The sequence below is a fragment of the Etheostoma cragini genome, chromosome 10 (genome assembly GCF_013103735.1).
Source record: "Etheostoma cragini isolate CJK2018 chromosome 10, CSU_Ecrag_1.0, whole genome shotgun sequence".
Lineage (NCBI taxonomy): Eukaryota > Metazoa > Chordata > Actinopteri > Perciformes > Percidae > Etheostoma > Etheostoma cragini.
The window spans coordinates 23925323-23950777 of NC_048416.1; the positions used below are offsets into that span (position 1 = coordinate 23925323).

The 25455-nt window shown below is 38.8% G+C and overlaps 2 protein-coding genes across 3 annotated transcripts; one reads left to right on the plus strand and one right to left on the minus strand.

Moving 5' to 3' along the window:
• The first annotated feature begins 620 nt into the window (after positions 1–620).
• On the plus strand, positions 621–12208 carry aga (aspartylglucosaminidase). Its single transcript, XM_034884003.1, has 9 exons — positions 621–914; positions 3634–3787; positions 5110–5222; positions 5983–6095; positions 8659–8767; positions 9249–9324; positions 9839–9946; positions 11381–11514; positions 11981–12208. The coding sequence occupies exons 1-9, from the start codon at positions 806–808 to the stop codon at positions 12079–12081; spliced, it is 1017 nt and encodes a 338-aa protein (XP_034739894.1). The 5' UTR covers positions 621–805; the 3' UTR covers positions 12082–12208.
• A 13-nt stretch (positions 12209–12221) lies between these two features.
• On the minus strand, positions 12222–21021 carry neil3 (nei-like DNA glycosylase 3). 2 transcript variants are annotated; one of them, XM_034884005.1, is made up of 10 exons: positions 20917–21021; positions 20694–20803; positions 19335–19469; positions 18725–18938; positions 17708–17782; positions 17224–17390; positions 15542–15705; positions 13398–13812; positions 12894–13050; positions 12222–12762 (listed from the first exon to the last, which is right to left on the minus strand). In XM_034884005.1, exons 1-10 carry the CDS (start codon positions 21019–21021, stop codon positions 12580–12582), a joined length of 1725 nt encoding a protein of 574 aa, XP_034739896.1. In that variant the 3' UTR covers positions 12222–12579. The 2 variants fall into 2 exon arrangements, with proteins under 2 accessions (XP_034739896.1, XP_034739895.1); XM_034884004.1 differs by having other exon boundaries at positions 12894–13074.
• Positions 21022–25455: the final 4434 nt, after the last annotated feature.

The window sequence follows — 25455 nt, forward strand, 5'->3', positions numbered from 1 at the left end:
CGTCACTCCCCAATGTAAGTCGAGTGCAGATTTGAGTGGCGCATGGGTCACTTGATAAGTGAAGCTGTGAGTTGCGCATGCGTCACTTCGCGACAAGTAGCATTCAAGATGCTAACAAGAGACTTCTGTAACGTCAACACAGTAAAAATGGACCTACTCAACGACGTAGACACAACAAAGGCTGTCACTTGAACGGCGTTTTGAGCTAACACTAGCAAACAATCAATCATATATAGCTACGTTTTTGTAATGATTCCATCTTCTGTTATTGTTATTGCTATGAGAAAAGTTTATTATTTCATGGATTTCACAAATTTCAATATGACATGTTAACCGTTTAACGGTTAATGTTATCAACTAACATTTGCACTCGACCAGAGCTGGTATGACTCATAGACTGTATATTGTATAAACAGTCTATGGTCTGACTCGACTCTCATCGGGTATGAACCGTTTAAATCTGAGCGTGCGCAACTCAAATCTGCACTCGACTTTCGTTGGGGAGTGACATTCCCGACCGACTATCAGTCTATTTCCCAATATTGTATTCGTACTGCCCCTTTAAAAAATACCGCCCACTAAGCATGTGACACAACAAGGAAGTTGATGTTCTCTTAATACAACCATGCATTGAACCCCTAAACCAGCAACGACGAACATACTAGGTGTTACACTTTCCTATGTTGCGCACTCTGCTGTGACAATACATACCTACGGTGGCGTGAAAAGTAGCAATGAATAGGAAATAACGTTAGCAAGTCTTCTTTGTCGTTGTAATGTTCATGCAGCGTTTTGTCAGGACAACATGTTTGTGTCGCTCCTGATTGCCACTTTAACGGTACTGTTTCCACTCGGGCATACATCACTACCTCTCGTGATCAATACGTGGCCATTCAAGAATGCAACGGCTGCAGGTAGGCCACACGTTAGCCTATTTACGTGTTTCCACGGAACTGTTTAAAAGTTTCACTCAGTCCAGCCTAGAGTTTAATCGAGAAATGTTACCCCAAATCATCTGCCCACAAACAAACGCACCCAAAAGTAATATACATAGGCTATTGTACGTTGGTTATTTGTTTTTTTCCCCGCTTTGAACACCAACCCATTATGTGCCTGGGCCTGAAATAATTCATTGGACACATCAGTTTAATTGCTGTAATATACTGTATTTTATACGCTAGACTAGTGTATTCAGAAGGCTACTCTGCAAATATTCTGTTTTACTGAACTTTCACATTCAATTTGAAGCTGAAACTAGTAGTAGGTGGCAGTAGTTCAGGCTGTAGGGAGTTGGATTGGAAATCGGAGGGTCGCCGGTTCAAGTCCCCGTCTGGACCGAAGTATGGGGGCGGACTGGTATAACTGGAGACGTGCCAGTTGACTTCCTGGGCACTGCCAATGTGCTCTCGAGCATGGCACCTAACCCCCAATGGCTCGGAGCGCCTTTCTGTGGGCAGCCCCCTCACTCAGACATCTCTCCATTTAGTGCATGTATACCACATCAACATATTATCTATAGTGATGTGCAAATTGTTATATTTGATCATATTGATCTTAAATGTTCTCAAAAGTATTCTGTAAATTAGTGTTTTTATGCAGGAATCCTCCTAGAGCTGTTATTCTAGGATATCCTCTGCTTTGTGTGTTGTGGAATGCATCTAGCGGTACTTTATATTCTTCAATAACAGCTATGCCCCAAGAACTACATGTAGGCCTAGTTGTAACTAAATGAATGAAGTGATGACGTTTTCAATTCAATAGGCGTTAATGGCGATAATCTTTTTATTTTTGTCCTTCTTAATTATTTTGATTAATATTGTGTTTAATTTCATTACTGATTATAATTCGTAGGAAACGGTAGAGCTGAAACGATCGGTTGATTGACAGGAAATTAATCAGGAACTATTTTTGATCTACCGATTAATTGTTTCAGTAAATTATTATTAAATATATCCGCCATTCTCTGATTCCAGGTTCTCAAATGTGAAATTAATTAAAGTCTCTTCAGGTTTTGGCTGGTTGGTGAAACAAAAAAGAGTTTAAGACATCTCCTTGGGATTTAGGAAATTGTAAATGGCATGTTTTCCTATTTTTGTCAACTGATTGTCTAATAAAGAAAATGATCTGCTGATTTACTAATAATAGAAATAACTGAAATGTTTACTTATGACTGCAAGATTGAACCCTTGTTGTAGGCCTATGTGTGGTGCATTTTTCTCATATCGTGCAGCCCGATGCAGTGCAATGCCTGGCAGGCTCTATAACCAGTATGTTAAGGAGATTCCCCTCACACTATTATAAAGTGCTTTTTTTGAAATATACTTGTGTCTTCACTACAGCTTAACTGTAGACCATCCAAGTTAAAGGTGGCAATAGGAAATGGGCAGAACCAACTACCATTGCCACATCTGTGCTAACTCTATTTGATTTCCTCCAGGGTGATACAATAGACATGTTCAAACTGAAACTGAAAATATTTCAGCTTTACTTGCGACTTATCTGTCAAGTTGATTTCCAACAGGTGCACAGCTCAGCAACGCATCAAAACCTGCAGATGATTAAAGTTAACTTAAAAATCGCCCCATTTGATAGATGGATACCCTAATATTTATCCGATGTACATCAACTCTTTTCCCTGAGTGGGGTATAGAAATGAAAAATTGACCCATCTATCTGTTCTGTGGGTAGATATTTAAAAGTGTAGTCTGAGCCCCTACTATTGATCCCCTCATGCAGATCTCTTTTCCCTAGGGGGCTTACAGAAGCAGCTGACAATAGCTGCCTAATCTCTTCTTCCATGCTGCTGCATTTTCTAAGTGAAAAGGATTGTAATGCTGAGTTTGATATAAAAAAAGAATTATATGCTGAGACAAGAGCACTTACCAAAGACGGTAGACAGACAGAATTTATAGATGGATAAATCATAAATAATAAAAGGAGGAATTTGTGGTAGTCTTCTGCCAAACACAGTGTGATGGTCTGAGAATTTATTGGCAAGCTGGTGACAGTGCTACCAGTTGGTATTTTGATCCCCCATGGGCACTTGGGGGATCATTGACCAAATGCTTGTCAGCTCACATTCTTTGTTAATTAGAAGACATCGTACTGGTCATCTCATGCATCATATGAACCGCCTAGAAATGTACACCGGACTAATGGCTTGTATTTATTTAACACTTTTTAAAAATCGCAATCTCAAAGAAAGCACGGCCAAGTTGGGAGATTATTGTTGTTTGGTATTTCTAGGATAGGAGAAAATATTACATTTTAAAACCCAGATTCATTACAGATTTATTTTCAACATCATATTACGCTAAGACGAAGCAATATGGAGTTTGCAAATTCTGTATTAGCTGTCAAAATTGCTATAAACCAAGATGTAAATTGTGTCACAGTAACGTTTCCTCCGAAGAGGACACACACTTCTTTCTCAGCATCGTTGTTTATAAGTGACCCTAACCTTTTACCAAGATTAAGTCAAAGAATCCAAAATGAATGGTGGATGACAACAGCATGGCCAAAATTCACTGTAATATCATGAGGCCGGTGGAAGGGGGTTTACGTCTTATCTGTAATGGCTGTTTTGTAGCCTGTAGTATTAATGATGTCCCACTGTGTGGTTTTACACTGTAGCATGGAGTGCCCTGCAGTCCGGTGGCTCGGTGTTGGACGCAGTGGAGAAGGGCTGTGCCCGCTGTGAAATGGAACAGTGTGATGGCAGTGTAGGCTATGGCGGGAGCCCCGATGAGTCTGGAGAGACCACGCTGGATGCCATGATCATGAACGGGTAAACCCTGGACATAAACAACACTTTAATTGAAAGTACAAATAGGAAATGACATGGTAAAAACTATTTGTCATGCAGCATAATGAAGCAGTTTGACAGCAGAAGATTTGTACACATGGCATATGTGCGTAAGCAGTTGGAATTTAAACAGCTGTCATTTTTTTCTATCCAGCTTGCATTTGTGCATCTTAAAAGCAGCTGTTTAAGACAGAACAGTTTTATCCTTGCAAATCTTATGTTTAAGCACTTTTGATGAAAGCTGCTGTTATTCTGAATTCCCTAAAACATAAAAAAAGAATAAAGAGAGCTTTAGATGAAAAGAAATAATCTATATTGCTTTTATAATTGCCACTCTAATTAGGTACCTGCAGCTGTCAGTACATGTATTACTGTTACAATTTGTGCTGGTGCTGTCTATGCATCTTTTACCTTTACAGCAAGCCTATAACTGGTTGACCTTTCTCTAATACAGCACTGATTCAGATTCTCATCAGGATCTGAAAGCTTGACAGTTATCACATACAACTTAACAACAAACATTTATCGTCATCATAGGAGGCAAATGTCAGCTCACGATGACGGGTAACAAGCAGTTGGTTATTATAACTCTATCAAAGTATGTTCCGCCTTCTATTTTGCAGAAACAAATACTCTTTTTTTTTGAGTTACATACTTTGTAGGAAGGGGTGAGTATCCCACACAGTATCCAATATACAGTAGTTGCATCATAAATACAGGGGTAGTCACCGGCAGACTTGAAACTGAGCACAATGACCGACGTCTGTACAGTTTAATGTCCAGATAATACAGTCCAATAGAACATCCCTGCCAAAAATACTTGGTCTGGCTAATCTTTAAAACACAATGTTACATTTTTGATATTGTGTGTGGCAGAATTTGATACAACAACTTTAGTTTGTTGTGGTGGAAAAATATTAGAAACGTCTCTATGATGCAATCCATTAAATCACCACAACAAACTACAGATTTAAAAAGTAGATTGCAACTTATGTCTATCTCAAACAAAACTGGACACTATGCTATAGGTTTAACAGGTGCCATATTTATTGCAGGGCATTTCAAGTTCATTGCATCACACTGTAAAGGGGGTTTCTATTTTTCTGTATCACTACCTAATTTAATAATGTCAGACACTGGGTACTGATGTTCGTCTGAGTAGCATTTTATGGACTTGACTCATTAGTCCAGCTCAACCATGATGTGTAAGTTACTTAAGGTCAAAAACGCCATTACATTTGGACAGAACTTGTGTACATTAAACCAGTAGTAATGTTTTTCTTCTGTGTATTATCTGTTACCAGGGATACAATTGAGGTGGGTGCAGTTGCAGACCTGAGAAGAATCAAGAATGCCATTGGAGTAGCAAGAGCTGTGATGGAGCACACTGACCATACACTGCTAGTGGGAGAGTCAGGTATGTGTGGATTAATGCAGACAAGTATACATATAATATATCAAATTATTAGTGTTATTGTTGGAGGGGATAATCTTAACAAAGCAATGCTAAATCCACTTATTTAACCAACATAATGCATGTAAATTCAATTCACTGATTATTTATTCTTCTATTGATTTATTATTGAGATTAAGAAGACATCTGTTGAAAGGACCCCTTTTTTGGGTATTTGAATTTGGATTAGTTATCTTCCCTTGGAGTTTCATATGTTTTTGCAACACGTTTTTGCAAACACAAAATGTGCTTTGATTCGTACGTCACTAACATCAGCAGTTAGCAATGAATGCACGGCAGATGTACAGTATAATATATATATAAATATATCTCTGCAGGTTATTTAAAGAAAACTAATGGCCATTATAAAAACATTTTATTCCACTATGGCAAGTGACTTGTTAACCAAATAATATGGCTCATTTGTCAGCAAATCCTCAGAAAAAAAAGACATTTTCATGTTTTGCCAGTGAGATTCAATTCATTGATTGAAAAAAATAGTCTTAATTAAAATACGAGTGGGTAAGGTCACTGCTGTAGCACTGCTGTGTACAGTAGCGATGTAGGACTTCTCCTCCCTCACAAGCCACAGGTACAAGCCTTAATGAGATGAGATTGCATTCAGTCCCTCCTTTGTTTGTGACCCTTTGTTTTCCTATAACCCAAGGTCAGTGTGGACCAGAATGTGTAACTTGACCTGAAAGTATTACCTCTCTGTTTATAGCTTCTGTGTTTGCTGAAAACATGGGCTTCATTGCTGAAGACCTGACTACCAACACATCTGTGAATATTTTCTCACAGTGGCTGAAGGGCAACTGCCAACCTAATTATCGAAAGGTGTGTGTGCGTGTGTGTATATTAGAGTGTGTTTTTCCTCACTTGTGATGGCCATAGGCGTGCTGCTTCTAAAAGATTGATAATAAGTAGAACAACTGACAGGCATACTTAAGTCCATAAAAAAAGTCTGCTCTGTCCTACACACTGGGTTGTTGCTATTCTTTACAAGTCCTATGACATGGTGCTTTTTTATAGGCCTTAGTGGTCCCCTAATACTGTATCTGAAGTCTCTTTTACAAAGACCTTAGTGGTCCCCTAATACTGTATCTGAAGTCTCTTTTACAAAGACCTTAGTGGTCCCCTAATACTGTATTTGAAGTCTATTTTACATAGACCTTAGTGGTCCCCTACTACTGTATTTGAAGTCTATTTTACATAGACCTTAGTGGTCCCCTACTACTGTATTTGAAGTCTATTTTACATAGACCTTAGTGGTCCTCTAGTACTGTATTTGAAGTCACTTTTACATAGACCTTAGTGGTCCCCTAGTACTGTATTTGAAGTCACTTTTACATAGACCTTAGTGGTCCCCTAGTACTGTATTTGAAGTCTTTTATATAGACCTTAATTGTCCCCTAATATTGTATCTGAAAGTCTCTTTTATATAGACCTTAGTGGTCCCCTAATACTGTATCTGAAGTCTCTTTTATATAGACCTTAGTAGTCTCCTAATAGTGTATCTGAAGTCTCTTTTATATAGACCTTAGTGGTCCCCTAATACTGTATCTGAAGTCTCTTTTATATAGACCTTAGTGGTCCCCTAATACTGTATCTGAAGTCTCTTTTATATAGACCTTAGTGGTCCCCTACTACTGTATCTGAAGTCTCTTTTATATAGACCTTAGTGGTCCCCTACTACTGTATCTGAAGTATCTTTTATATAGACCTTAGTAGTCTCCTAATTGTGTATCTGAAGTCTTTTTCCAAAAATTCCGCCTTGATGCAAAATTGAAGCCACTAGAGCCAGTCCCACAATGATTTATGCCCCTTATGACCTCCTAAGGAGCAAGATTCCCGATCAGCCCATCTGAGCTTTTATTTTCTCAAAGACAGAGCAGGATACCCAGGGCTCGGTTTACACCTATCGCCATTTCTGGCCACTGGGGGACCATAGGCAGGCTGGAGGAACTCATATTAATGTATAAAAAACCTCATAAAGTGAAATCTTCATGCCATGGGACCCTTTAAAACACATCTGGTCACTTCAACTTAGGAGTTACTAAAGGTTATCTCAACAACGGTGGAGCAAGAGTCAAATCGTACCACTTCTACCACCCAGTTCATGCAAATCAATCAGTCCATTAGAAGTTCAATAATAAGAAAAAGGAAATACCGGGGACAGCACTCCAGTTTGACTTTTTAGAAATGGCCCCACGGACATTTCATGCAAGATGCCAGATTCTTTAGTGTGTATTCTGGCAATTTCACAATCAGTATACACAAGTGGGGTTAATTATATGTGGTCAGCACAACAAATACATCACAACAAGGGGTTAGGGTTATGGGTCACAACCTTTCCAGACACAGAGTCTCTTATGACGTAGGATACTAAAAACAGGAAAAAAACAAGAAAGAAAATTCACTTACTAAGAAACAAGCGAATTAAATCTCATTAATTCCATTGGAAATCCTGGTATCATAAATATATCAAATGTACAGTACAGGTACGCATCCCTTTGGGGAAGGATACTGTTGTTGTTACCGCCTGTGGCAACGTCACTGTCTCCTCTTCATTTAGTTAGCACATACTAAAATGTGTAATAGATTTGGTCAAGACGTAGAAAGCATTCAGAAGTAAATGCTGCCACACGGTACAAGACACAAACATGGATGACACAGTATAAAGGACAATAACTGTACCTTAAGTACCTTAAAGAGAATGTTTAAAAGAAAAGAATGTTTAACAATTACTGCCATGAAGTTATATAATGTTGGCATGATTGAAGCCCTATACAAAGGTAATGCAGATTTAAAAAACAAAACAAATAAACAACAACAACATTATATATAAAAAGACATTTTACCATTGAAGTTTACCTTTTTTGCCCCACATATTGTGACTGTTCACTTAAACTCAAAATTTGACATTTTCTAGCAGAATTCCACTTCCGTGTAACATCAAAGGAGCAGAATGAACTTTTAAAAACCTCCCTGCAGGTCAAGCTGTTACATTCAGTCACTCATAAGAGCAGAGAAGACACCTTGAGGTAGAGAGACAGGGAAAGCTTTTCTCCGACTACACTACCCTCAGGTATGCTACATGTAGGTTGTCTGTCTCAGTAAAACATGAGATTTGACTGATAAAAAGGACACATTATGGCTACAGCAGGAATTAATTTAATGGTTTAGTCACTGCAAATAAGATACCTAAAAAAAGTTAAATCATAATAAAATCCCCTTTTATTAACTGCCAAACCAGTTGGTGACAATAGTGCTGATAGTTTTCTTTCATTACATGACAGCAAACCCAAGAAAATGCCTTCAATTTCCCACGCGTCTAGTGTGCTTAACTCAGAGGATTATTAAATTGTGCCAAAACTGATGTTTTCTGCCCTGTCAAAAGAATGTGCTTCCAGATCCTTCCAAGTCCTGTGGACCCTACAAGCCCAGGGCAACAGTGAAACAGAACATCAGGGCGCAGCATGCTAATGCACACTCCCATGACACCATAGGTAGGTTTTTTTTATGTTAACACAGAATGTTAGGTCAGCTTTCCTCAGGCATTTTATACAGTATGTAAGCACTTAATTAAACTAGACATTAATGAGAGTTTAGCAGCATAATGTGCCAAAAAGGACCATAGACAGACCTACTGAAGTATACGTAAGCAGGGAATAATTCAGTTTGGAGGGCTTGAATTTGTGTTTCTGTCCAGAAGTTAAGATCAAAAAAATAAAAATGCTTAATTATTGCTTCTACAAAAGGTTTTTATTTTTACCTGCCCGAATTTTAATATGGTCTGACCTAGACTTGTGTTCTGGTCAGGGCACCTGGAGTTGCTTGAAATGTAATATGCTTCCAAAAACCTTCAGCAGTATAAGCACTGTCTTGCACAAAGGCTTTAAACGACTTTGTGGAGCTTTCTTTAGCTACTAGGATAGCCTGGTGATGGATGACATTTCAATTTCACTCTTCTTTTTTTTTTTGCACCAGGAATGGTTGCTCTTGATAAAGACGGTCACGTGGCTGCTGGTACGTCGACCAATGGACTAACTCACAAAGTTCCAGGGTACGTGGATTAATGGCATAATCATTAATACAGTGCGTGCATGAGGTAATCAGAGTGAGACTAAAATGGACATATTTGTTATTAAAAAAGCAAAACCTAATGATGCAAGTGCATCAACATCCACCACCAATGCCCTGTAAGAAGCAGATAACAGTGAAGATCGGAGCTACTTGACAGGGTGACATTGATTCTTAAATTTCCCGCGAAGCTTGTTATGATTATGTGTCAGTTAAACTTCTCATCACCAATCCTATCTGTATTTGTGAGAAGTGGCGTTGTCCTGAGTTGAAATATAGCCTACTTTACCAATTTCTTAGGCATGTGGGTTTGTAGCTGCCACTGTCTATTTCTTAAGCTTCTAAAATGCAAACTTTTTTTTTTTTTTAAACCGGGTGCACCCGTGACCACCCACGGAGGAAAAAGAAACTAAACATTATAGCTTTAAACAGGTTTTTCTTTCTTGACATGTGGCATTATTCAATGTTTAAACCCATTGTGCTTTCCTGCCCTGCAGTCGTGTAGGGGACTCTCCTATCGTTGGAGCGGGGGCCTATGCAGATAGCTCAGCTGGTGGGGCTGCTGCTACCGGAGATGGAGACCTCATGATGCGCTTTCTGCCAAGGTACCTATTGTTTGCTGGTTTCATGGTTTCTTCCGCAGTTTGAAATGTATATGCAAATATTTTCCTATTATTAATAGTCATCTGTCAGAATGTTTCTAACAGTGTTGGTTTAATTCCATAAGACATGTTGACTGGATCACAACTCCTTTGTGCACCTATAACCAGGGTTCATTGGTACTTCTTTGAATAGTAGGACTGTTACGTGGGTTTTTCCCTAACATAAGAATTGTGTTTCAGAGAATATTGACATCTGTGACACATTTTTAAACAGCCCATTTCTGGTGTAAATCTTTTGCTGCAAGTGCAACAATAACGAGTGGAAGCATGACTACATTGCCCCAAAACTGTCATTTTTACATTGCCCAGAAGAGGCAAGATTTTTTTTAGAGACTAAAGCTTCCGTTTGTTTCCAGGCTGTGAGAATACGCCAGTCTCAGAAGGGTTGTGTTTGTAAGATTTATTTATCCAAAATAGTTTGGGGAGTACAAACTGAATATATATATATATATATTTTTAAAGTTGCACTCAGCTTTACATTCCTAGTCACACACAACCACACCTAAGTGGCCGCATATTTAAATCAGTTTTTTGAGTTACTTCCTGTTTGGGGTTGGGTTTTTCAAGAAAAACCTTGCTACTAGTGAACTGGAGAGGTTTTATCATTCATTCCCCATGACGCACACAATGTATGGTTACGAGCCTTCCTAGAGACTTCACTGTCCAAATAAAGCAGTAACACATCATCAGCCAATAAGCCGTCTTAAAATGTCATCTCTTGTGTATTATGGTCCTGTATCTGCTGGCCCAAAAATCCAGAATCTTCCCATTAACAAGTGTTATGAGACATATTCAAATACGTAGTACCTATTTCCAAAAAGGGGAATTTTACTTAAACTAATTGGCTTGTTGTCTTTGGTGGAAAATAACACCTAACAAACTACCATGGAACAGTGTCTCTCGTCAGAAGTATTCACTGGGGAATAAGGTTACGATAAGTTTTCCACTTTAAAATCTCAAACTTTTACAAAAACTGCAATTATAGGAAATTGCAATATGTTACTCCTTGTTTTATACATTTGACCCTAGCCTAATGGAGTTAATGGCACACATAGTGTTTGTGTAGAGCATGCAATTTGCATTGTGGTGATGGTAAATTACTGCAATTTTTCCCCATTTGCTGATTTTACACACATGGGAACACCTAAAAAGTAGTGTGACGAGTCAACTCTCCTGGAGCGAGGCTCGAAGTATTACTTAAAAAAAAAAAAAAAAACATTTAATCACCGTTTATTGACATCAACATTTGTTTTCATCCGATTTATCCCACGCCATAACCACGAGGCGCTAGCACAGACCCATCATCACCCTGGTTGGTAGCCCTGACAGCACTTGTTAGTTTTCCCTCACGTGAACTGCACGTTATTCTGCCAACAGTTATTTGGCTGTGGAGCTGATGAGGGCCGGGGCAGATCCCTCGGCAGCCTGCAAGACGGCCATTTCCAGAATCAAGAGGCATTACTCAGAGTTCTTTGGAGCCATCATCTGTGCTAACACAAGTGGCCATTATGGTGAGTGTTAAGGTTCACAAATAGACTGTTCAGCTACTGCCAAAGGTACTAAGACACAAACACATCTAGAGAGATTTATGCACATATCACACTGATAAGGGCAATCTTTTTTAGTTGCATTTGCTTTTATTTTTCTATAAATAATTCAGACTTCATAATAAAAGGTTCTAGAAATAAAAGATTATTTAAGATTAGATGATTACATGAAAATCCAGTATGGACTTGGCCTGAACATTTAACATATCTGTATGACAAATAAAACCGGTTGCTGTTATCTCAAAAGCTTCTTTTTAAATGGTTATTTATGTACAAAGAATTGATCAATGGCACTTGGACACTGAGCATGAAAGCCTGTTTGGCATTATTTGATGATAAATGAATCTGGATTTTAACACCAATTTTACATGTGGCCTTAATAAAGAAGAAGTAAAAATGTTTCATTATTTTCCTCTTTTGATCTCCTAAGGTGCGGCCTGTAACAAAGCCCCTGGTCTCTCCCAGTTCCACTACATGGTGTCAGACTCTGAGTCAGATGCACCCCTCCTGAAATCTGTGGACTGCTTTTAAATAGTCTATGATTGTTGTTTAAATAGTCTATGATTTATATGATAAATTAATTAACCTCCTGTATTTTTATGCGGATTATTTGGATTTAATTCCTGAATAAACTGTAAAAACAAGTAATTGAGTAGTAGTAGTAATTGAAAACATCAAATTCAAAAACATCTGTAAGGTCACCCTCCAGCAATCACTAAAAACGTTATACAACACAAACTTCTGACCTGTCCCTTGGCAGGCAAAGAAGTTAAAGATGGACGTTGATAGGACATGTTACAAACCAAATGGAAACAAATACTTAAGTACATCAGGCAACAGTTTTGTACAAACGTGTGGTTCAGCATGCAGGGGCATACAGCTGATTTTGTTATTCTCCCATAAATGTATAGTTTAGTACAAATCTGCAAATTTTACGATGAGTTATCGGTTCCCTTTCCATGTTCGCTAAGTTATATGAACATATAGGCATCTGGGTTTCATGTAGAAGTAAGACATTGCTAAAACACACTAACAACCAGGGAGGATGGATACCCCTGGTCCATTCTCTGCCCACTGGAAAAAGTCACACTGTTTACCCTTTTGAAAGCTGCAGGTGTAGAAATTCCGGCCATTGTTGGGTCCCAGTTTCAGAACTGTCCTCATTAAACAGCGTTTCCCATGGTGACAAGAAGGGAAATGCAAGTCAGCCCACTGCCACAGAGAAAATAAGGGTTATATAAACTTTTTTGTAAACTTTTCTTTCATACATTAAAACAAATCATTTATAGTGTTTTTTTCCAGGCCACACAATGCCATAGAGATAAGTTGCTTTCCATTTTCACCTCAAAGAAGTTACACTTGGTCTCCCTGGGAAGAGAGCAGGCGTAGAACTGTCGTCCCTTATTCTCCCCCTCTTTGTGGACGGCTCTAAGGACAGCTGGGCGGCAATGGGAAGCACAACAAGGGACACTGGGACTGGAAGAAATGGAGGAGCTGGGGCTTGTCGCTTTTAGTTCGCGCATACTGACAGAAGTGGGGAAAAAAAAGTCTTAATAGTTTGAAATAAACTGAAAATAAAAAAACAGGTATACCTTTCCCATCAAAGCTTATTAGCAAAAAAACAACCTCTCTTTAACGGTGTGTGGTGATATGTGTTGGTAAATAATGGTTTGCAATATCCTACTACGGCTATTCATCAATCCAACCTTATTTTTTTAACAATGTGGCATTAAAAATTCCACAGACGGATGCTTTTTTTTTTAATCCCACTTATCTCCCTGAGGTTGCAAAAAAACTTCTTTTGTTATAAACTTATTCATGAACAGCCAAGCAAGAGATTCACTCACCCTGAGTTGGGGGCTCCATTTCGAGCATTGTTACTGGGAAAGGGACTGTGATCAATTCTCATTTTCTTGGATGGGTGACTGTAGGAGGCCAGTGATTCCCCATTGGACAGCTCGGCACTTTGCCTCTGCCAGCCACCAGAGGCGTAATTGGGGCTTGTTGTCCCTTGGCAGACGCTGTATTTATATAAACCTCGCTCTGACGCCAAGGAATTCAAATGACTGCCGGCTGGGGAGAGTGGGGAGTTTACAGGCTTTGGCTTCTTGCTCAAGTCAGAGAAAACAAGGGTGGAAGTGCCGAATGCACTCCTCCAGTTGACTTTGAGCTCCTCTTGTGGCTTACTGAAGGCAGTGCAGGGGTATTTAATCAAATCAGCGTTGAAGGGTGATGCCTCTGTGTTAACGTCATCTTTGTGGACTGTGGAGTTAGAGCCAGAGTACAAAATTAATTTTATGTTCGGCAGCTGGAGCTTATTCCGATGAACTGGTTGCTCTCATTAAATGCAGGTTGTTGTTGGCTTTAAATGCTTATCTTGCCATAAAATTTACCAGTAAGCAGCAGACTGCCAGACTGTTCCGTTAAATAAAATGCTGCACAGTCTGTTGTGCTGAAGATGCCCTTATGCAAAACTCTGAAATAAGCCCCCACATTAAAAAAAACCTCTGAAAATAAGTTTATGTCTTCGGTAATAGCAAACTACGATGCCTGACATCAGAGTCATTAACACTGAGCTGTGAATAACTATTACTCTCACCTCCCACGACAACCATTAATGTGCCCTTGAGCAAGGCACTTAACCCCCAACTGTTTTAGTGAAGCAGCTTAGTGGTCAATAGTAGAAGGCGTAAATGTACAAATGCAAATCAGGGAACTTTGTACATGTATGCACATTTAGTTCTAGTAGACTCATTTTACTCCTATTTTGGACAGTTGACAACTCTATTAAAACTCAAAGTATGTATACCCCTAAAAGGTTATCATGTTTTATTGTTTTAAAACAGCAAATCAGGGGGGATTAAAATACTCTTTTTTTTGTCAAAGTTGAAAAAGGTCTCTACACAGTAACCTCAATTAAACTGACATTATCTGAACCAACTGCAAGAGTCAACGCCTGACAATACTCTCACATACACTACAACACTGTCTCACGGACACGACTAAACTCTCTTACATACACGACTAAACTCTCTTACATACACGACTAAACTCTCTTACATACACGACTATACTCTCACAGACAATGCTATACTCTTACACACACACACACACACACACACACACACACACACACACACACACACACACACACACACACACACACACACACACACACACACACACACACACACACACACACACACACACACACACACACGCGGCTGTTGCCCTAGCCAAAAAACAAGATTAGTTTCAAAAGAAGCAGGAGTCAAAAAAGAAAACGCTCGCTTGGAACCTCGACTGAGGTGGTACTAAATGAAGTACCTGGTAGCAGGTACCAGGGACTTTTTCTGTAATAGAAAACCAAAAAAGGCGAGTAAAGTCGAGAGGGTACCATGTAGTGGAAAAACGCCAAAAGTCTGACATAGTCTGCTATTTAGCCTTGCTTAGATAAACCTTGGGTAGAGTGTAGTCTTGAGTGATTCTCAGACAGCTGTACAATCAGCTGGGAAACAAAAAAAATACCTGTTTAGAAATTTGGCAGTATCATCCTAAAAAGACAAAAGCTCTAATACAACAAAGTAAACCATTCAACTGTGGTTTGGTGGTTACAACAGAGAGACCCGGGGACATTTTTCTAAAACACTAGTTCACGGCTGCCATAATGTATTTCAAGATTTGTCAAAGAAAAATGGCCAACGGACAGACACGCTTGTAGCTTGTGCAGCAATATAACACACGCACACACACACACAAACACAAACACAGGCTCACACGTCAGGCTGACTGCTTGACTGTAGTTTCACTTCAACAGCTTGGTGTCTGGTGCCTTACTCAGAAGTACTTAGGGGTTGCAGTTGCAACAGTATCATTCAGGGACTATTCAGCAAAACAACTAAACTACAGCTATTATTTAATATCTTCCTAACACGGACCTTCTGTCACCCCATTAAACCCAGTGACTGTAAGAACAGAACATTTCACTCACCCTTAGGTCTTGGAGTGAGGCAGGCATCACAGGCTTTTGCTGCTGGCTGGTTGATGAGCGTGCAGAGTTGACAGGCCCAGTCTTCTTCCTCCTTCTTAGCCACGTTGTCATTGGTTCTCTCATTGTAGGCCCAGCCAATCAAACTGTTTCTGACTGGGAGCTTACTAGATGAAGGAAACACAAGAGTGACTATGGTGATCCTTATAAACCTCTGTTGCTAAAATAGGCATACTAATAAGTAAACATGTGCACTGACGCAGAAATAAGATTACTTACAGACACACACGTTGAGAACACTATTAAAAGAAACATGACATCAATGAGGACAGACAAAAGGTTTGGTTCATTTCCACATTTTCTAATATTTTGTCCACCCCGTTTATATCAATGATGGTAGACAACATATTACAAACTACATCTTCAAAATGACCATACAGTTGAAAAACTTTTGAAAAGTTGTCTACATTCAACATAGCAGCCACCGAACGCCACAGAAGCGCGGCAACCGGTTGATACAGCTGTCGCTGCATCACCCTAATCGTTGGTATGATTGGTTAAAGGACTATCCAGTTGTGTACAGAGTTATTTGAACTATCCCCGTTGGTCACGCCTCTTGTGCAGAAACAATACAGAGCAGACTCCACAGACCAACGCTCAATCTCAAATCTATTGAGCTTAGCTTGGTCTGGTGATAGCACGACTATTACCTTACAGTTTACCAGAATGATTTTAAATGTGTGCACATGCAAACAAACAGTCCCTTGATTAGTGCTTAGGAACTGCAAATGCAAAATGAGCGACAAATATAAAATATTCAAACACTTTAATTGGAACCTGATTATGGAAAATATAGGCAAAGAGAAGAGGCAACTTTAACAATACAAACATTTGCAGTTCAAGCTGAGGATGAAGAAATGCGACGTGTCTCATATAATTGCTCCAAGCATACATGTTAGCACTCTGACATGAAGCTCAACTGTGTTTGACAAGAAGGCAAGTCTGCAATGCCAACAGCCACAGAGGAGGAAAGTAGCAGCGGCTTTCAGGAAACTTTCCTCACAGATTGCTTTATCAGCTATGTAATGTGCTGTAAGGGCTTTAGGCTCTAACCCCTCGCAAAGCTTTGCTCAAATACAACCCAGGAGGTGTTGAGCCTGTGCCCTGTCTGGCAAACACAGCCTTATATGCGCATTAATTTCCCCCTCATAACACTTCCCACTCCCTGCCAAGCCCATCTGCCTGCAAAGATGGCCTCTCTAAATGTGAACATATTATCTAAAAGGCTTTGGAACTTTCTGCAAAGACTAGGTTTGGAAAAATGACACCAAACTTACAGTTTGGTATTAAAGTAAAATCATTCAAATGTAATAAGAAGAATCAAAAGCCTACAAAAAGGTTTTATCCTATATTGGAACATTTTATTGGAAAGAAATTACTAAGCATCATTTAATTAATTCTCTAAAAGTAAATACACTAAATGTAACGTAAGCCAAACAATTATTATTCATACAGAATTAGAATGCATAGTATCCATTCCATTGAAACTAGTGAAAAAAGACATGGTGATTTATCTTACTTCAGGTACTGGAAACATTATTGGTATCATATATTTTCGAGCGACAAAAATGCAAGACAATACCCTTTTTTCATTCAAATTGCCAAAGGTCTACAAGGATTTCTACCTGATGTCAACCCCGCTGGGATCTCCCTTCTGACAGCTCTGGCAGAAGTAAGTCATCCGGCCGTTGTCTCCAAGACGACAGACTGTGATGACATGAAAGCACTGGCCACACTGGGGACGCTTGTAGACTTTGTAATGTTTGTAGAGAGGTGAGCCAGATTTGCGACACTGATAGAGATGGTGGAGGGCAGACCAGGGAATAAAAAGATAAGCATAAAAAGGAAAACTTTTACATTTCCGTAATTTGTCTGTTATACGTGGACAGGAACATTTGTTTTTAAATGTATTCTCCTGGCAGTAGCGCTTTGGCTTTTTCCTCTCCTTCCTCAGCAACACAGGATTTAAGTTAAGCAATTATTGAAAGTTAGTGTAAATGAGCTGTCAGCTAAATATCTAAAGTAAATGTGTCTGCAAATGCTGAGCAACAATTGCCACCAACATCCTTTTAAATACATGTGTTTTAAATTCATGTACAAACGTCTAACCTTGTAAAACAGAAGAGTGAAATCCCGTGTCATCTTCACCAGGTGGTGGATCTGCTCGTCTGTCAGCTGTTGAACCTACAGTATATAAAAAAAAGAATAACTCTGCAACTGTTAGTTACAGTTCACAGGCAGAGTGAATAAACCTTATTTGTCTAGCTCTTCATTTCAAAACAGAGAGACAAAAGGCACTTCACAGTCAGCAAATCAATAATACAGGCATATAAACAATACAACCCCATGAACGAAAGAAAAAACAGATTTAAAATGATGCAACAAAGAAACATAACATACAAAATATTTTCAAGAGTTGAAGCCTGGACAGCAAGACCCTGACTCTGGCTCACACAGTGTAAAAAACTAAAATTAAAGAAGAACTGAAGCACTCAAACACAGGCCACTTGCAGCTTTTTCAGGATACCTAGGGGCTCGATAATGGAGGGTAAGCTCATAAAGATGCCATGGTCCCAAAAGAAGAAGGGGCCAAAAGTCCTAAACTTATGTGTGTTATATTCTTAAACCCCAACTATACTTTCTAAAAAGGGAGCAGAGCAAAGCCCCTGCTAACAGTTGTAGTAATAGTAATAGTAGCATTGCAAATACAATGAAATTATTCCTTAGAAGCAATGTGAAGCATTGGCTCTTTCCCATTTCACATGATATGATTTCAATATCATAAATAATAAATATATGAGTGATTTATTTTGATTTTTTATCAACATGTTACCAATCAAAGGTAAAAAAAAACCCTATTTGAGTCTCGATGAAGACTATACATTCATTGAAATGAAATGTAACACATTTCCAATTCCAAACTGCACACAGTGGAAAGCACATCTGTGTGCATCCGTCACAATGCGCTTGTTTGTCATTTCCTTGTTTCACCCGTCTCATTTCGATGCATCCCTCAATAATACAAGGGCTTACACTTTTTTCTTTTTTAGTGTGAAAGTTGTCTCGTATTTTTGCTCTCTTTTTTTTTGTTCCTCTGCTGTACACAATCCATCATCTTTTCCATACCTTCACGGCTGGGTGGAGGCCTGAGTCAAACAGGGCTTCGTTTTTAATGATGTTGCCGACTCCTGGCATGACGGCCTGGTCTAGGAGAACGTCACAGAGCATCCTGCTACTTTGGCTCCTCACTGCCTCCTCAGAGCGGGAGAAGCCGAACTTAGAGGAGCACACATCCAGACTCTCCATGGCCCTCACCCTTTGCTCGCAGTCCTCTGTCAACCTGCAAGCACGTTGTTTTAGAGTACTGGAGGAATTTAGAAAGTATATGGCTGCTGTTCCTGAAAGTGTGCTGAGAGCTCAACTGGTGCATTTTTTGAGGTTATACAATTCAAAACTGCTTTTTCATATATTCTGTTTCAGTGTGTTTACTATGAGATAGGGCAGCATAGGTTACATTTTCAGATGGCAAAAATAAATGTATGTCTGGCTGCTGAATAGTACACCAGGACCTTACAGTCAATGAACAGGACAAATGTCGAGGCTGTGTTTTTCATGCAACAATAGCCACGGTCTTCAGACAGCCTAATGTAGGACATCCTCACTGAATGAGACTCAAAGCCTCAAGGTGAACTTCATTCACCTCAATCTATCTAGGCTATGCTGGTGTGCCTGTTACCTTATTTCGACAGAGCTGTCAAAGAAGCACACAATGTTGTTTGTCAGGTGTATTTCCAGCACTGGTACGGAGCCAGTCCTCTCCTTCCTCTCTGCAGGGTTTATACGCATTGATCCATTCATACCAAAGTGGACTCTAAAAAATGTTAGCGTCAAAGAAAAAAGCAAAGAAAAGACAAATTTCACTAGCAGACAGCATTGTCTCAATTTATATAAGACTTGGCGACAAAAAGGACATGAAGGTGGCCCTGTGGTTGTAGCCTACAGGGAGTGATAAACATGTCACAGGCTCCAACCTACTTGTAGCTTGTGTGTGTGTCTATTAACAGCCACACAAACTGGGGAAGTGTTCTAACGCAAGGCACTAATCTACCTGCTTACTCACACCAACACAGTTATATATGCTATAAAGAGGACTGACTGACTGATTTTATTTGATGATTAAAATAACTATGACTTCATAAATTGTTACTATTAGGGTTGGGTTATATGAAGATGTACTTATTGTCAGACAATTTAAAGAGTGTCAACTGTTAGAAATTATACAATATCGTTCATACAGTAAAGTTATGCCTTTAATATCTCTGACTGTGTTAGACTATTGTGACCAAAGCAAATTAATTACAGAAGTATCTATATTTGTAGAAGTATCTAGTATTTGATTCACTGGATTCGCCACAAAAAAGACAAATCATGCTCAGTTATTTTGTTCATAAACAGTTTCTCTATTGACCTGATAGTAAATAATTGTATCTATCTATATATTGATATTGCAATCTGAGATCACATGTATAATTTTATCAATATTGGCCACCCCATTTTACAAGAAATATCCAGATTATCTTGTTCCTTAAGGTCCATCAACATACAACGAACAATACAAACAAATTTGACATTAAAGTAAAAATGTTAATGTTACATTAAATACATCCTCTATGGCACTATATTAATAACATTAATAATACAATTTTATTTATACAGCAGTTTTTTCTTAACTAAGTAAGTGCTTTACATGGTTAAACTAGGATTGAAACATGTTATAACTCCAATGAGCCAAATAAAAATAAATAAAACAATATTAACACAAATGCCACATAGATCTTGGTTAACGTTACAGCGAAATCACAGCAATCAAAATGTGTAACCAAATGTAAGTTAACGTTAGTCCTAAATAATGGAGGTTTTTACTAACAGTTTAGTTACGTTTAGTAGCCGTTATCAAAATAAAATCTGTTACTAAGTAGCCTATAATTAGTAGTAATTCCCAATTACGTCACATAAAACCGGATTTGGCGTAACGTTAACCCCAAAACCATGGAGCCCGGACTGAGCTAGCGTTAGCTAACTAAGTCCCAGTTACCTCAGCGCTTTTGGACCGAAGTACATGAAGAGCTCCTTGCCCAGAGTTTCAACTCCAGCGAACGGACATCCAATAAACCTGTGGAAGGCATTTCCCTCGGAGTTGTTTTTCTGTAAAGAATCCCAAGATGGTTAACGGCATGCAGCAGCAGAAACTAGCTAAATAACTAGCTAGCTAGCTAGTTAACAAACCCCAGATCAAATTGTGACATAACGTAACTCACAGTGGATGTTGTCAAACTGCCTCTGATGTCCTTCACTTGTTGTCCTTTTTGGACTTTAGAACGGATTTTCTCTCCGTTTAATGTACAGCCCGGACCTTCAACCATCCTCCACTTCAGATATTAAAAGTAATATAACAGAAAGGTTGTCCTGTTGAGGTTGAACGAATAACACAAAGTCTGTTGTCTGATACTGATTACCCGCCACAGAATTCAATTTCGCGCATGCGTAGTACGGGTTATATCCGGAAATGGACACTATGAAGAGAACTGCTACCGGGTTCATGAGAAAAGGCAGAGAGCGTTTGTCACGGAGGATCTTTACAAGTGCATTAACCTATTTTTATTACTGTCAAATGATCTACGTAAAAACAAGATGATATGACTGGCAGTTACATTTGCACAACATAAACATTTATCAACGTTTGCAATGGTATTTTGCACAACGTATGCAGACAGCCTACACGTGATAAGCCTCCTTCTATTCACATAGCCATGTTTATTCCCTTCAATTATGAATGATCATTCATTTACACTTCACCAGTCATGGGAGATGGAAGCAATGCAGACCTCTAATTCGTGGGACACCCATGGGAAATGCTTTCCCTAATCTCCAAATGTAATAATAACAGCTGAGCCTACAATCTAAAATAACACGTTAAACTAATTTTTGTAATCTCTTTGAATACTTATTAAGCTGTGATGTTGTGTGAAGATCCAGACTCATTTTGATTTTTCAACTTATTTGGCATCTTGTTGTAAAGCTAATATGCTTGCTGGAAGTTCCATCAACTGGAAGCTTTGGCCTAGATATATAATTATATCAATAGTCAAACAGACATGGACATCTCTGTAAGTGATCAATTGGACTTTACATTTGAATATAAACATTAAATATATGTCCCCTACAACATGTTTTTTGCATATAGAGTCACAAATAATATATCCCATATGTGGTGTCACCTCACCTCATTGTGTTCTTTATCTTGATGTTTTTATATTTTACTATTTACATTTTGCTAATTCATATTTCTATTTTAAACTATAATTCTGGGACATGCTGAACTGCTTTTTGTTGTTGAAAACAATGGCTATAAAAATCTGTTCCATTCTATTCTATTCTAAATATCAACCTGATCAATATGCAAACCCTTGATAAAGTTTAACATATTTTTTGTAGTCTTAAAAAATTAAAGTTTTTCCTGACATTCATTTTTGGAGAAAACATGCAGGTGCCAATTGTCTGTGAGAATGACAGTTGTTTTATTGACTGTCCACTTGAGGGCACTGGTGTATCATTCTTGTGTCCGCTGCCCACACAAAGACATGTCTGTGATGTAACCTGTCAAATAATATGTTTCATGAGATACATCGCTAGATAGATAGCTAGATAAATAGATAGATAGATAGATAGATAGATAAATAGATAGATAGATAGATAGATAGATAGATAGATAGATAGATAGATAGATAGATAGATAGATAGACAGATAGATAGATAGATAGATAGATAGATAGATAGATAGATAGATAGATAGATAGATAGATAGATAGGTGGACAGGCGAATATGTGATGTGACACATGAAGGAAGGTGTCCATACTTATATAAAAAGGAATGACAATAATTATTAAAATTGTTGACTTTTTCTCCATGTTTGGCCTTTTTAGTGTCACTGATTCACACACACTGCCATAGTTCTGTCAATGTAAAATATACTAAGCAAGTAGTACACTGTTGGCCCTTTATTTTACACTGCGTGGTACATTCAAATTCTGGAAAATGTCCTTGATGTGTCACCCCAACTCCATCTATTTTCTTCCAGGTTGAATTTAACTGCCAGATGTGAGCCTTATAGCCTTGCCATACTACCGCCCATACCTCTCCCATGTTCATTTAAGGTGTCCCATCTGGCTGAAAGAAATTCAAAATTTGCATTATTGTCAAAAGATTTTCTGCATGGCTTGCTTTTGTAATTGCAACAACTTGTTTGCTCTGCAGTTTCACCATCCAGAAGCCCTTCTGTGGGCCCAGATAAAAATAGATAGACTCCATGTTATCCAGCCAAGTGTACAGCCATGCCCTCCTTCAAAAAAAGCAACACTCAGCAAAAATGTGTGTTAACATCCGAAGCTGCTCTCTCGCATTGGTTCCAAGGGACGTGGCGCACTTGAAGCTGGGTCTTACCCAATAAATTATAATGTAATTCAATCCAAGTTGCAAAAATATCAACGAATTGTGCCCTCTTGCAGGCCTCTCTCTTGCCCCTGGACCTACAGTATCCCAAGATAAAAGCTAACGTGTTCCCCTGAGTACTTGTAGTTATTCTAGCTGCACAGAATTCTTAAAGTTCCCTGCCATGTCGTCTGATGATAATGACCAAATGACCGAAAAGATGAATGAAAAATCTATTAATATATACATATATTCCATATTAATGTAACTTTTCACATGAGCAGTTGGTTAAGTTCTCTTAAGTGCTTGGATCCAAGGGTTAAACACTGGGTGGTCAAAGGTTTGGATACATTTGAAGATTACATGTCAATCCTGAGAAATCAACAAAGCACACACATGCATAAATGAAGTAACCATATCGGTCCACTTATTTTGCAACATGGGACTAAATACTGGTTCCTTCATATTAAAGTTGTATCTACAGCTAAGGACAGACCGATGTTCCTATTGCTTCTAATTTGTTTTACACACCTGATTCTAGCCTGTTGAGTTTACTTGATCTGCAAAATGCAAATGTTTGGCATGTCTTGAGTGCTTAATAGCTTATGTTGTACTATATGTAAATACTATTTTTACCCTAACATCTATTGCACTTCCTGTACACACTCCCCTTGCCCTGACCGTGCATGGCTGTTTGCCCTGCTTTGTTTTTTTGCAATGGTTTGAACTGTGAAACTTTTAGTTGCTCATTTCCCCCACACCAACCCTCACCAAGAAAACCCTTTGTTCATTTTGTTTTGCCACAAGATCAAGGCAGTGGCATCTGCTTTGACTAAGTACAAGAACGTGCATACTATAGGCTCTTATACATCTTTAAAGGTGTTTTTCCTTCCCTCAGTGAAACCCCTAAGACTACACTCGGATATAGACTCAATGGAGTGAGCAACACAGGCCCTTGCAGTTTGTCAGTTCAAATGTAAAAAGTGCAGTTACAGAAGTACAGTATTCCAGGATCTAGATGATCATCCAGGCGTCGCCAGAGAAAACTGATGAGCACTGGGGGGGAAAGTGTCAAGGCGTGTCAAGATAAATGCACCGTGCTTGCAGGTGTTACACACAGGAGGAAGACAAAGTGGTTCCTCAGAATGTGTTTGGACAACTTTACCTAGTGCAAGTACAAACGGAGGTGTGTATGCAAGTGTGTCTGTAATTTGTCTGTCTGTGCATGTGTGCTGACTGCTGAGTGCAGCATTGTACACGTCGAATCATACTTTCATTCTTTTGCAGCAACTCTTCAACCTATTTGGCCACAACTACAATAAACTATGGTGATATGAATGTGGTACAGTATATACTGACCTTGATGAACCTCAATAATCATGTACTGACAACATGTTGTTGTTTTTTGCAATTGGATGATATTAACCTCAGTCAATGTTGCGCACAATCATTATTGAAATAATAATTGTATTAATCTTACCTGTTGCAAAGCTATTATGTCTAGCCATTTTAGGGACACAGTGTTGAAGGAAATCTGTTAATTAAAAACTATTACACTCTTGAATCAGCAGCTGTCTATCTCAGAATACTTTAAATGTCCATTGAAAAAATAATTTCACCACAGTTAGCATGTTATTGCAGCACATTTCATATCCCTAACAGAATTGTATCAGCCAATTTGGGTTAAATTGTTTTAGTTTCATTTGGATGAAATAAATTGCTAACGACTGCTTCTGGCATTGTTGTGCACATGACAAAGAGCCTTGAAATTGTCTATGGTTAGGTTTGGTTATATTATTCATTGTGCCCATTGCAAACACTTGCCTTGCTCCGGGATGCTTAGGCAAACTGGTGATTTTCCGGTAACAAATAACTTTGGACTTCGATAGGACTTCTTCCTCTGTTCTATTTTGATACGGCTGTCAACCAACACCTCAGACTATCGGTGCTTCTTTACTCTGTGTTAAGTGTTCAAGCTCGCACAGCAACTCCAATCCACAAATGTAACTGAACCATTGTGAGATTCTTAATGGATGATGCAAACTGTCTTGAGACTTGCCAAAAACCTTTTGAAATTCGGGGGATTGCAGTTGGCGTGTAGCTGCTACTCTCCTTACATGGTGCATAAAGATGTATGCTTGTGTGTCTTTTTATGAACTATCTGTAGTCACATTCTTGTACTCATGCACTTGTACTTTCTCAAAAACATGCATGACATAATTCCTTAGAGCATGTACTTGTATTCATAAGCTGTTTGTTAAGAATGTGTTGTTGATATTAAAACGCACATAGTTAATAAACTGCAATTCGGCCTGCATAGGTGGCTGTTTCCTGAATATTTCACAAGGTCTGAAGTTAAAAAAGAATC

Bases quoted from the DNA above. Each gene is read 5' to 3' on its own strand.
- neil3 (XM_034884004.1), bottom strand. From the start codon at position 21,021: ATGGTTGAAGGTCCGGGCTGTACATTAAACGGAGAGAAAATCCGTTCT. The intron at 17,391-17,707 runs GTTAGACGTTTG...CATCTCTATCAG, and splicing joins TCACTCTTCTGTTTTACAAG to TGTCGCAAATCTGGCTCACC. The intron at 12,763-12,893 runs GTGAAAATGGAA...TCTCTGTGGCAG, and splicing joins CCAAGTGTAACTTCTTTGAG to TGGGCTGACTTGCATTTCCC.
- aga (XM_034884003.1), top strand. From the start codon at position 806: ATGTTTGTGTCGCTCCTGATTGCCACTTTAACGGTACTGTTTCCACTC. The intron at 5,223-5,982 runs GTATGTGTGGAT...CTCTGTTTATAG, and splicing joins ACTGCTAGTGGGAGAGTCAG to CTTCTGTGTTTGCTGAAAAC. The intron at 9,947-11,380 runs GTACCTATTGTT...TTCTGCCAACAG, and splicing joins ATGATGCGCTTTCTGCCAAG to TTATTTGGCTGTGGAGCTGA.